Source organism: Crotalus tigris, unplaced genomic scaffold (genome assembly GCF_016545835.1).
Source record: "Crotalus tigris isolate CLP2741 ecotype Arizona unplaced genomic scaffold, ASM1654583v1 scf7180000017855.1216408, whole genome shotgun sequence".
NCBI classification, from domain to species: Eukaryota; Metazoa; Chordata; class Lepidosauria; order Squamata; family Viperidae; genus Crotalus; species Crotalus tigris.
In genome coordinates this window covers 1,105,438-1,119,188 of record NW_024096677.1, presented here as the reverse complement: position 1 = coordinate 1,119,188, position 13,751 = coordinate 1,105,438, and the positions used below count along the sequence as shown (strand labels likewise).

At 40.4% G+C, this 13,751-nt stretch overlaps 1 protein-coding gene across 7 annotated transcripts in view; it reads right to left on the bottom strand.

The window, feature by feature from the left end:
• The window catches only part of BOD1L1 (biorientation of chromosomes in cell division 1 like 1), a 184,589-nt gene that overhangs the window by 68,921 nt on the left and 101,917 nt on the right, over positions 1-13,751 (bottom strand). For all 7 annotated transcript variants that reach the window (XR_005556724.1, XM_039343498.1, XM_039343495.1 and 4 more), the window contains one exon: positions 7,351-13,087. Coding sequence is in view for 6 of the 7 variants with exons in the window: in XM_039343498.1 (XP_039199432.1) it covers positions 7,351-13,087 (5,737 nt within the window). In the remaining variant the exon portion in view is untranslated. The remainder of the gene's footprint in view (positions 1-7,350; positions 13,088-13,751) is intronic.

The following is a 13,751-nucleotide window of genomic DNA, read 5'->3' as shown; positions in this document are numbered from 1 at the left end:
GCATGGGAATGTTAGATTCTGCTTGGCCTTACTGCAACCATTGTTTCTCAGTAAAAATTCTTTTGATTAACCATATGACATCAAGAATCACACTTTCCTGAGAGGGCCAGTTGGGGGCAGGTCCATACATTAAGCGGAATCTGCAATAGTGGTCAACTTGGAGAGGCACCCACCTCTATACATGGAGACCATCCAAGAAATGTTTGCACAAAGCAGTGATTAAGAGGAAGCTGAATGCTGGGGGGAAAGCATTTACCAAGGCTAACCCTGAAGCAGACTTCTCTGGATGGACAGAGGAGGTCACCAGTCTGGGAGATTCATCGAAGACCAGGTGATCCATTGGTGTCAGCAAGAAAGATGACTGGGAAGGAAGGAATAAAACAGTGACTCTCACCCAAGGCAGCCAATGACGTGAATGGCAAGCGGAGCTGGAAAAGCTCAAAGAAGAGGAAGAAAGCAGAAAAATCAATCATGCCAACTTCCTCATGAGGCAAGCCATGCACACCGATGAAAGCATTCCAGAGCATCAAGGCATGCTAGATCCTAGTCAGGATGACCTCTGGGAATGCTCATCAAGCCCAAGAGGAGGATGAAAGCAGGAGAACCTTGCCATTAGACACGATGATGGGAGTCTCTGCAACACCAGCAGAGGCAGCTGCCACCATGGGAGCATCACAGAAGGATCCTACTAGAACTACTGTGCTGGGGTGGGGGTGCTGGAACTGTAGGCCCACGAAGAAGAAAAGCCCCAAAGCTGCATGTGAAATTTGATGGGGACTTCCAGGAACTGGGATTTTTCCTGGGCCATGTCCTAACCTACATGCAGGAGTACAGGCCAGACATCACCCAAGGTGCCAAGATGAGGTGTGTTACGTTGGCTTTAGAAGGAGCAAGCGCAGAATGCAAAACTGGCCGTCCAGCAAAGAAGACCAGCTCAAACCCCGTGGGGAAGCCCACTAAAGTGCAACCATGGGTCAAAGAGACAGTGCTGGAAGGAGTAGAGGTTGTGGAGTTCACCCCCTCACCAAAAAGAGCTGGGGAAGCTCTGACACCACCAGACAACGGCCAGGAGTTAACAGATACTGACTCCGACCTCCTGGTAAGTGACCTGATCATGCCAGTGACTGTCCCTATGGAATTGAGTTTCCCTGAGTCCGGGTTGAAAGCTTGCCTCAGAGGTCTATTAAATTCAGGCTGCACCAGATGCTTAGTAAATCTAGCACTGGTCAAGAAACTGGGAATTCGACTGAGATGAATAAAACTCCTGGTGGCATTCTGTCAACTGGACAGCTCTGTTGCGGAGGGGGGGGGAGCCCAGCAACTTTTGCCACCAAACCCATAGGAATGCAAATGGGGACACGTTCAGAAATCATGAACTTCATAATAGCACCCGGAATGGAAAGACCCCTATTCCTAGGGCTAGCCTGGCTGAAAAAGTGGAACCCTTATGTGAACTGAAGAAAAGGACTGCTAAAGTTTCGAATAAACCACTCCTCCCAAACCTAGTAAGATGACTACCCCAAAGTACAAAACAGGGGTTGTCATGCAGGGGAAGAACCTTCCTGTCATCCCCAAAGAGTATCAAGATCTCCAAGAGGCGTTTAGCAAAAGGGGCTTGGATGAAATCCCCCCTCATAGACTTACTGATTGTGCTATAGAAATCCTGCCCGGTGCCAAATTGCCAAAACTGAAACTATATTCAGTGAATCCCAGACAGCTGGAAGAACTCTGGTTGTTCATTGATAAGAACCTGGCCCGAGGCTTCATTCAACCAGCACAACCAAGGGTTGTGGTCTCAGTCCTGTTCCGGAAAAAGAAGGATGGGACCCTTTGTGTATGTGTGAACTATAAATGATTAAATGCAATGCATGTAGAGAATGTTTACCCCCTATCTCTGATGAAAGATATGCTAGCCCACCTTGCCAAAGACAAAATCTTTACTAAACTGGACTTGTGGGAGGTATATTATCACGTGAGCATCAGAGAGGGGGAAAACTGCTTTCAATTGCCTGCAGGGTTGTTTCCAATTCAAAGTACTCCCTTTCGGACTGCAGGGAGCCCCAGCTGTGTTTATGCAATTGATTGAGGTTCTGCATGAGCATCTGTACAAGGGGGTGCTTGTGTATTTGGACAAAATTTTAATCTACACTGAAACCAAGGCAGAACATGTGAAACTTGTGAGAGCAATCCTCCAAAAACTACGAGCTACCAAGCTGTATGCCAAACTTTCTAAATGTGAGTTCCACCAAAATAAGATAGACTACTTAGGCTACTGCATTTCACATGAAAGGATTGAGATGGACCCTGAAAAAGGGTCCCAGAGTGGTGCTAGATTGGGTGCCACCTCGCACTAGGAAGCAACTGCAAAGCTTCCTAGGTTTGCAAAGTTTTACCAGCAATTCATTCCTTCATTTGCCCAAATAGCTCTCCCCATTACGAACTTACTTAAGACAAAAGGGGGAGGGGAATACACCTAAACCTGGTCAACTGCTTAAGTGGTCAAAGGAATGTCAAACCACTTTTGAGAAACTCAAATGCTTGTTCGCTGCTGAATCAGTTTTAAAGCACTCTGACCTGATAAAGCCATTTGTTATACAAGCTGATGCAATCGATGTGGCTGTCAGAGCAGTACCACTGCAGGAAAATGAGAGCGGGCAGCTGCAGTCTTGTGCTTATATCTCCAAAAACCTTTCCAACACTGAACAACGATGGGTGGTGTGGGAGAAAGGCTTACACTGTGAGATGGAGCGCTCCTGTCCTGGAGGCACTTCTTAGAGGGCAGTAAAATGCCTTTTGAGGTGTGGACTGATCACAAGAATTTAAAGGCACTGAAAACCTCTCATAAGCTCTCTCCTAAACAAGCATAATGGGCACAGTACTTTAATTGCTTTAACAGTAATTAAGCCCATCAGCTGGCCGTTTAAGTGACTACCCGAGCCCAAGGGAGAGAAAAAACCCTTCCCTAAAGGATAATAATTACTCCAGACGCTCAGTAATATTTGCTCAATTCAAGACAGGCTAGCCTGGGTGGGAATGAAGCACTATGTTCCAGAAAGTCAGAAACTCATGGTTTTGAGGAGCTGTCATGATTCAAAGACGGTGGGACATTTTGGTTTTGTGAAAACATTACACCTAGTCAAGAGGCAATTTTGGTGGCTGTCCCTCAAAAAAGACATTGAGGACTATGTTGCCAACTGTCTGGTATGTGCCTCGGCAAAACAGTGGCAAGAGAAAACTCTGGGACTTCTTCAAACAGTAGCTGAGCTGTCAGCACTTTAGAGAGAGATTTCTATGGACTTTAATGTAGAACTCCATGAAAGCGCAGGAAATACAGTAATTTGGGTGGTGACTGATTCATTCTTCAAGCAGGTTCATTTTATCCCTTATCAGAAGATCTATTCTGCCTAAGGTCTTGCAAAACTTTTTCTGCATCATATATATAGACTACATGAAGCACCCCAGAGCATCACTTCAGATACGGGGGTGCAATTCACACCCAAGCCTTCCTGGACCTATTGGGGAGTGACCAAGGACTTAGTTCTAGTCATGGGGTGTGTGTGAACAAATAAACTCAGTATTGGAACAATACTTTAGATGTTTTATTATCAACAAGGTAATTGGATTGACCTCTTGCTATTTGCAGAAGTGGCATACAATAACACAGCAGTACTGGTTTCACCCCTTTCCAAGTGGCTACTGGTCAAGACTTCAAACCCATACCTGAGTTCCCCGTTAATGACCTGGGGTACTGTCCCTGAAAGAATGGGTCTCCCAACTACAAAACACTTGGCCCATAGTATGAAAAGCACTCACAGAAGCTAGCAATGCTTATAAAGCACAAGCTGACAAAAAAAGAACTGAGCCAAAACCTTTTAAAGTGGAAGGCCATGATTACCTATCCACATGTGATTTGCAGTCACTTCAACCTTCTAAGAAATTGGGTTTGTGGGGCCTTTCCCCATTAAACGCTTATCAACCCTATTACGGTAAAATTAGACTTGCCAAAGTCACTTTGCTGGATCCATCCAGTTTTTCATTGCCATGCTGCCACCAGCCACAGCCGTCTCACGCAGGGGTCCCGATGAAAGGGAAGCCTGGTGGCTTTGAGGCGAGGTCAGCGAGCAAGCATGGTGCTGATCTACCGTTGGGGGCCATCAAAGTTGGAATGCGCTCGCCTTAGATCCACGGGGAGCCCTTGAGCCAGCAAGCCCACGTCTCTGCCCCACCCTGGGGGTGCACAGAGAAGGCAGCAAGTGTGCGAGTGTTGGTGTCCCAGGGAAAAGAGAAGCATTCTCCTATCTTTTTCCTTTCTCAGCGGTCAGCAGGGATGGGTCAGCAGCAATGCTGGGCGCTTGCCGACTCTTCGCGTGCCCAGGGGGCAGGACGGGGCAGCCTCTTGCTGGCCCTTTCCCGCCAAAGCCACCTCCTTTTATATCCTCTCCTCTCCCGGAAGTGCTGATCAGCTGGAACCCAGAGCTGATCCCAGCGCCTCTGCAGAGCCCCGACAGCCCTGCAGCTCCAGCTGTATCTCTCTTGGGCTTGTGCGGAGCTGCCACCGCTTGAACTCATTCCTCTCTGCCCAGCTACCACTTCGTGTACCACCTGCCAGCTTGCAAAGTACCACCGATGGTATGTGTACCACTGGTTGAAAAGCCCTGATCTATAGAACATCTTCCAACAAAATGGATATCCATGCAACTTCATCAAAAAGTGCCTGACCACTCAACTCAATAAAGCCCTCCAAAACATCCTAAGTAAACCAAAAGACTTAGCAGAAAGCAGGAGTGTAAGGACTACAACATCCTTTACATAAGACAATCCTTTACACAGAACAAAAAGGCAGAAGACTATCAGAATGCATCCATAAGCATCAACTAACAGTCAGAAGACATGATGACATTCCTTAATTTCACAACACATGGATAGACTTAACTATAGTTTAAGATAGGAAACCAAGTATAAAACATTAGAGACTTCCTGGAAACCTGGAACTGACAAATTAGCCATCAATAGGCAGAAAGATGTAAACAACATCTATATACCATTCAAAAGAGACAACCAACAAGGGAGCAAAAAGACCAGAAACAACTCCTCACCAGCAATCAACACCCACGTGACAAGATTAATGCCAAGATTAACAAGAAGCAAATAATATCCAATTAAGGAACTCCCAAACAAGTTAACATTGAACAGCCCAACCACAGAATTATCAAGACCACTCCCAGCAATGATGACAGGGCAAACTACTAGAATATAATTGAGAGCAAACCCCATGGCCTACTAGCACTGATGATGTTACTTAATTTGGGTAATGAAAAGTCTACAAGGAAATAACTAAGCACAGGGAGCACCAAGAACCCCTTATTATAGCCTTCTTTCATAACAGAATGAAGCTTGAGATACTTTATTAATTGATTCCAAATTATATTAAAAAAATTAAAATTCAAATAATTAGTTTTTGTATGCATTACATTTAAATCCTCAGAAACTTACTATTATTTTGTAGTTCTTGGTGCTCTCTGAGCTTGGTTATTTGCTGTCAGCTCTGCCATCTTCGCTATGCTTCGCTAAGCTTGATGGCATCCTGCCATAAACAGCGGGAGGGGGCAGAGGAATTTGGGGAAGGAAAGGAGAAGGATAAGGAGGAGGGAAAGGGCCTGACAGGAACCAAAGGTGTCAGACTGGACTAATCCAGCTGTCCAAGGACGCCTGGCCTGGGAAAGAATGTGAAATCTTCTCAAGATGCGCATGACATCAAAGCAGTTCCCAAAACATCACAAAGGAATGCTATACGACAGACAATCTGGTCAAGGGGGGAGGACCACAGAAAGAGAAAACTTATAGCTTTTGCATGGAAATACTCAGTTCTAGCCTTGCTTTTGCTGCAACCATTAATCCTTAGTAAAAGAATCTGTCATTTCAACCAAATGGAGTCGAGGGTCTTTCTTTCCTAGGGACCTAGCTGGGGCACGTCTCACATTTGCTTTCATTATTCAAGTAGGTAATATTATTAGTGGGAATAAGTGTGAGGTTTGCTCCCTGTTTATATACAGTAGTTTGCTCTGCCAGTGTTGTTGAGGTGTAGTTTTTTCCTTGGTGGTCCCTTTATTAGGGTTGTTTTTTGCTTGTTTGCCTGGTGTTAATCCCTGCTTATCTGGCTGTTAGCAAGGATGCATTCTGATCTTTTTGTTTCCTTCTTAGCTTTTTTATTGTCTTTTTCAAATGGTGTACAAATGTTTCTATATGTCTCTCAATGGCTGATTTGTCTCAATACCAAGCTTCCAGAAATTCCGTAGTGTTTTTGGATTTATCTTGGTTCAAGGTACTCCAGATTACAGAGCTTATTCTGTATATTGTAGATGATTCCTGATTTTTCTTCTTAGAATATTGGGTCTTTTAGTTTACTTAAGATATTTTGGAGGGATTTAGTTTATGTGCTACAATAATGCTGTGTGGTTGTAATAGTCTTTTGGCTGTTCTGAGATTTTTGATGTATGGTAGTGTTACCCTTTTATTAAGAATCAAGAAGTGTTCAAGTCACTACAGTAATTAAACCCTTATGCTACTCAGAAAATGACTCAACCCACTACAGAACCAACAAGAATAAATGCTATCATAGAAGGAAAAAAAAACAAGACTCATCTATGACATGCAGTGTAAGGACTAACAACTATGTAGGACAGACAGGTGAAAGACTAGCAAAGCACATCAATGAACACAAACTTGCAATCAGAAGGCATAATGAAAACTCACAGCACATGGACAAAAACAATAATAGTTTCAACTGGAAAACCACGAGCATTTTAGATCAAGCTAAATGCATAAATACTAGGGAATTTCTGGAAAACACATAAAAATAAATCATACTCACACACCATTCAAGAGACAAATCAACGGAACACATCCTTTCTAACAGCCAGATAAGCAGGAGTTAACCCCAATCAAACAGAAAACAATACTCTAGTCCAGGGATCCCTATCCCCTAGTCCATGGACCAGCACCGGGCCATGGCATGCCAGAAACTAGTCCATGCAAACAAGTGAAGCCCCATCCGTAGGATGCAGGCAGCATACAAAACCACATCCCCTCTGGTCTGCAGAAAAATCTCTCTCCTCGGAACCGGTCCTTGGTGCCCAAAAGGTTGGGGGCCACTGCTCTAATCCAAGGAACAATTATATGCAGGGCATGCTACTGTATATAAACAGAGAGCAAACACCATACTCACTTGCAGTGATGATATTACCTAGTTGGATAATGAAACATCTGCAAGCAAGCAACCAAGCTCAAAAACACCAAGGACTCGACAGTTCAATCCTGAGCTACAGATAGTTTCTTCTATTTAATTCTTACCATTATTGTTTTCTGTATTTCCATGAACAAGAGTTTCTGATACTTTAGCATTTACATCAGCCTTGCTACATTGAGCATTCTCAGAATTTCCTCCTAATTCAAATGGTAATGAACTGACATTGGAGACATTCTTTTCTTCAGTAAGTTTAGTTTTTAATACTGGTTGGTGAGTAATAAAGTCTATCTTCTCATTCCACATTTCTTTTTCTAGTAGACAAGCAGGTTTCAACAGAATCTCAATATATTTCCCATCTTCTTCGGCTTTATTTCCAGCCATATGTGTTTCAGCAGATGGACCACAAGAGACAGAGGAATCAAAACTTATTTCTGCACAGGAAAGTTCAACTATGTTAACAGGTTCCACTGTATTCGTGGAAATTTCTATGCTTTCACTATTGCCATCAGTCCTCGATATGACTGAAGATTCTCTTCTTTCTTTCCCCCTCTCAATTCCTTGACCAGCATTAGGTAACTCAATTAAATTCTTATTGTTTTTTAAATCTGTCAACATAGTAGGATCTAATTCTTCAAGGCACATGCTGGTTTTTTCTTCTACTTCTGTGTTTGTCAATAGACATGGAGTTTCTTCTGAGGCACTAGCCCCTGATCTGTCAGTGTTCTTTGCAAGATTCTCTGCAGTTGAAGCAATAAACATCTGATCAGATCTATTAGTAATACTGAACTCTAGACCATGATATAGTCCTACTTTTCTAAGTAAATGCATGTCATTTTCATCTAATTCAGATTCTTGGTTTGTATCTTCTTGAACGGTCTTGTACTTTTCTACTTCTTCTGGGGAGACCACTGTATTTTCACTTCTGTGTTTTGTTTCTATTGGCACAACTACTCTGTGTGTAACTCTGTTACATATCTTGGTTGCAAGCTGAGCAAAATTCAATAATTTTCCTTCTGTTACAGAGATCTGATTAATTTGCTTCTCAGCAGAAAATTCAAAATGTTCTACTGAACTTGTTGAAATTGTGGCAGTATCAGTAATTTGCTCCAGTCTTAGATCAAAGCATTGAGCAATGTCTTCATTGCCTTCCTCAAAAACAGGAGTTTCTATGTCTTCAATTATACTTGTGGAAATTGCAGCACATTCATCCCTTTCCTCTTTATCACCAACCACCTGGATTTCATCACTTCCTCTGGTAAATACACTGGACATAGGAATGGCATTTATCTCTATGCTGCTGTTTTTCTCTACAATTCTGTTAGTAGCAAGTACAGTGTCAGTACCTTCCATTGTTATGCTTGGCATTGGAGTTTCAAATTCTTCTAAAATACTAGTAGAAACTTTATTAGATTTCATAACATCTCCATCTTGATTCATATATTTGACAGTTGTACTTGGTGTAGGAAAACTGAAATCTTCAGATGTTAGCAGACCTGTGACCTTCTCTAAGTTTTCAACTATTTTTGCAACAAGTGGTAATGTTGACTCATTGTGCTTGGCAGAATGTGCTGAAATAGAGCACAATTTGGCCGCACTTGTAGAGATGAGCTCACTTTCACTTTTATCATTTTCACTAGTAGATGCTGAAACTATATTTATTTCCTTAGAGACCACCTTAGTCAGATCTCCACATTTCTTGTTATCCAAGGAAGATTCAGTGTTCTCGCTCTTCTCTTCACTAACCAATGGCTGATTTATACTTTGTTTACTTAAAAGTTCATTGTTACTCTTAAATGTCTCAGTAAATAGAGAATCATCCTCTTTTGCGGCGACAAATGCCATAATATTTTCATTACTTATACCAACGCTAGTGGTGCTATTTGCAACTGTCCCCTTTATATTATTGTGAACATCATCAACCTTCATTTCTTTTGATAAGCATGCCATAATATCAATAGAACTTTTATTTGCATTTGAAGAATATTCATCTAACCCTGTTCCAAGCTGATCTGTAGATAGACAGACAGAAGAACTTTCACGTTCTGTAGTTCCCATGTTAATAAGCAACATTCCATTTTCTGTTCCTGTACAAGCCAACACATGTTCAGCTTCTTCATTGCCTCTTCCTGTACTAGTTACAAAATTTTCACCTTCTTCATCCTCTTGTTTTTCACCTGTGCTGGTTACACAACCTTCATCATCAATATATGAACCTTGGCTTACCTCAACAGCATTTGTTTCAGTTCTAACTTGTGTACTGTCGGTGGCAAGTTGATATTTTTCAACTGGGTCTAAGACTCCTACAAATCCTGTCTGGTTTTCCTCCAAAAGTGTACAAGCAGGATCATCTTCTGCTATTATTCCTGTGCTAGTGACAGCACTTTCACCATTTACAATGTCTTCACTTTTGTCAGCATGGGATATTGTTGCTATGTTATTTACCATTTCAGGGCACAGCCCAGTTACAGCATTCTCTTGTGAATCTGTACCAGTCACTGAACAGATAACAGAACCAATGTGCTCAGTTTCTATAGCTGTACAAGTCACAGTGCCCTCAGCTACTTTAGCTTGTTCAGATCGAACTGGGTTACTCTGAAAGGTAACTGGATTTTCACCAATCATAGACTGATTCTGAGATTCGGTACCTGCACTGGTTACAGCACCATCATTTTCTATTTCACCTGTGCATGTGGCACCATCAAATTTGCTTATATCAACACAATTGGAAGCCACACATTTTTGTTCTGAGCTTGCACTGGTTACAGCATCATCTTTCTCTTCTGTTACACAACTATTCACACATTGATCATTTCTTCTTTTATTGACTGCCTGCTTTGTACTTTCTTCTACATAATTCACAGTGCATTCACCACTTTCTCTTTCCTTTGTACTGGTTGAAGAACTCTCACATATTGCAAGCTCTTCCATAACAGCACCACTTTCTTCAGCCATTGTGACAGTCCATTCACCAATTGCTTTTTCTGCTACAGAATGGGTATTTTTTTTACTTTTGATCCAAGGGCCCAAAGTGAAACCTTCATCTGCTTCTATGCTTGCACAGCTTAAATGAGCCTTTCTTTGTTCTTCTGAGCAAGTAATTATGGCTTCACCTTCGGTCAGCAAATTTGATATGTCTTCGTCTCCTTGATTTTTTCTAATACTATCAGCTGTGGCAGGGTTCCCAGTAGGTCTTTCTGTGCTAGTTCCTATAACATTTGCATCAGTTTCCATGCTACTGTGACTAACAATACAATGGCTACCTTCTATACTGCTGCCTACTACACTGCTTTCATTACTATCTTCAACAACTTCTTTCAAATCATTTCCTCCTTTGGTGAGTGCAGATACTTTGCTTTTTTTTCCTGGAACATTCTTGTGCACTGAACCTGAAGACAATTCTACTAAATTACCAATACTCTGATTTTTGTCTGTTTTCACTTTGTATTCTGCAATATTCTCACTGAAATGATCCCTTTCTACTTTCTCCAAGTTGATTAAAACATATTTGTTTGCGCTTATATTTGTAGGTGCTGCTTCTGAGTTTATGAGATTAACATTTTCTAAAATACTAGTTGATGCGCTTCCAGTTTTTCTTTGCACAGTAACTTCTTGAATGCCTACTACAGCACTTATCCTTTTTCTAGGTGCTGGTTTAGAAGGTAAATGTATTGTGTCTTCTGAGTTTTTAATTCTTATATTGGCCGTATCATCTTTCAGGTTTGCATTGAGGACAATGTTATCATGAGATTTCATTTTAACAGCAAGGGTCTGACTATCTGAAATGGTACATTCAACATAAGATCTATTCAAAGATTCCTCTTTAGACCCATTATTTGAAGTCTCTGTGATTTCCGGAAGATCTACATTGATAGATTTCTGATATGAACATTCCTTTGATAAACTCTTTATTGAAGAACTACTTTTCCAACTTTGATGATCTCTACTTGTAAGATTCTTTGGACTATGACTGTCTTCAGTCATTCCATGAAACTTTAATTTTTCATTTTCATATGCAGCATTAGGTAAAATGTGATCAGTTTCTTCATAAGCAGCATTTACATGATGTTGTTCTTTTTCAAAACAACTTAAATCCTTTGGAATCTGCCTAAAGGTACCACTTGATACATTTATTTCCTTAGTAGAAAAAACTTCCACTTTTTCTTCAGAGTTACTGAAATTTGAATATAATGTTGTATTGAATTCAGACCTTAAATGATGATGTATTTGGTCTTTGACAATATTTTTCAGTTTAGCTTTTTTCTGTAAATTGTTACTGCTTTCTTCCTCAATTTGGCTTTGTTGATTATGTATATCACTGGAACATTGCTCCATTGATTCCTGGGTTTGATCAGAATACAGTAAATGCCCAGTATTCTTTTGAAGAGAAATGAAAGGGCTTGTGAAGGCTGGTATTTTCCCCTCTCTCACATCTAATTCTTGGGTTGATGTATTCATCTTACAATGTTCATTACTTAATCTTTTAATGGGCTTCTTCTCTGTGTGCAGATTTTCTGGCATCTTTGCATTATTTTCTACTTCTTTAATGCCTTTGTCTTCTGATTTGCCCTCATCGTCTTTTTTTTTCATGTCCTTGTTATTATTCTTAAAATTTTTGCTTTTATGATTATCTGCTGACAATCTCCTTTCCAGTCTTGAAGTACTCAAATATTTATCACTTTTATTTCTCTCTCTTATTTTTTCTCTCAACTGCCCCTTAACTTTATGATTAGCATCTTTTTGGAAACTACTAAGTGAACGTGCTTCAATGTCAACTTCCAACTCAGTGGAATTTTCTTCAAAAACTTTCATTTCCTGTTTGAACTTAGATTGTTTATCTGGATCACTCTCTTCTGAATGTTTATCTTTGTCCAATTTCTGCACAGATTCCTGCTTAGATAAACTTTCTTGTAATTCACCTTCAGGTATTTTGGCTGATTTGTTATAACTCTTGGACATAGGTTTTAATATGATCCTTTCTTCTAAGCCACTCCTTGATCTTCGCCTGACTTGGTGTAGATTATCACCTTGCTGCAAAGTGTGATCCAAACTGGATGATTCTGCATCACGCTTTTCTTCTTCATTTCGTTTTGATGTTATTGAAGAAACATGAATCTTTGAGATACTCTGTGACTCTTTTGGTGGCCTAGAATCATTTGGAAATTTCCTGAATTTGTATTCTGCTTTTGATTTCTCTGTGGAAAGCTGCCTCTCTTTTCTGTTGTTCTCTTTACGTATACTCTCATTTTTTTCTGAAATGTTTTTCATCTCTTTGCTGTTCATGGAAGCCTTTTTTTCACTTCTGTGTTTGTTTTTCTTTTCAGTTTTATCATCAGGCAAAACTCTTGCTAGCTGACTATTTTTCAAAACAATTTCTTCATTTCTCATGCTTTTCTCAGATGTTACATTTTCAACATTTTCACTTGTTTTCTGAATATTATCTCCTTTACATTTATACTTCATTAATGATTTGTCTTCAGAAAGACTTCTTTCTTTTTCATTTTTATCTTTTGATTGTCTGGCCTCTTTCTTCAGTACATTCTTAAAAGCTGGAGTTTCTGACTCATCCTTTTTAATATTTTTTTCATTTTTAAGTATATTCCTTTGCTTTTGAGGTTCTGGACTGGCCTCTGGCCTCTCAAACTGAGATTTTGCTTCAACATCTGGCTGGATAACCTCCATTTGAGAAGAGACAGACAGTCTTCTCTTGTGTTCCTTTTCAACTCTGATTTCACTTTTATTTTCCTCCGGTGAAAGTCCCAATTCTGTAATTTTTCTAACAACTTTATTTCCATTTTTGCCTTGACTGACTTTCATTTCTTTTGAAGACAATTTTTCACTACCCTGCAAGACAAAAAAGGGACGAACTGTTAAGTCATCTTTAGTTCAAATACTGATGGCTTCATTTATCATTATTTATAAAATAGTCTGGATCCAGTGCTCTGCTTAGTGGAATTTTGGCTATTGTTAGAAACAATTTCCTCCAACACAATTGTTCCTGCATCCCAACACAATTGCTTATGTCATTCTTAGAAAGCGGGAACCTCTCCCAAGCAGCCCTAGATCAGGGATAGTGGGTTAGATCAGGGAGACACAGCAGCCCTAGGAAAACAGAGAAACTGCTACTGTCTACCTGATCTAACCCATGGTAGAATTAAATCTGACTCCAATTTGTGTTCCTTTTGTAACTGCAATTCTTCATTTTCATTAGAATAGTTAATGATGTATCTATTCAAAATGGTAGTTTATTTATATTTCATATTTCTACACCATCCATCTCCTTCAAAGAGGGGCTCTGGAAAATGTACAATATAATATAACGGAAAAGTAAAACAATGTAGAAAAATTAACATTAACATTAAAAATTAAATTAGAGTTAAAAATTTATTACAGGCGGGTGGGCTCTCAAGGGACTAGCCAGTCCCACAATTGTATGGTCCTCTGTGCCCCCCACAGAAGGCCATAGAGCCACGTTTTGACCCTTTCATGGAAGGCCAAGAAATTGGGG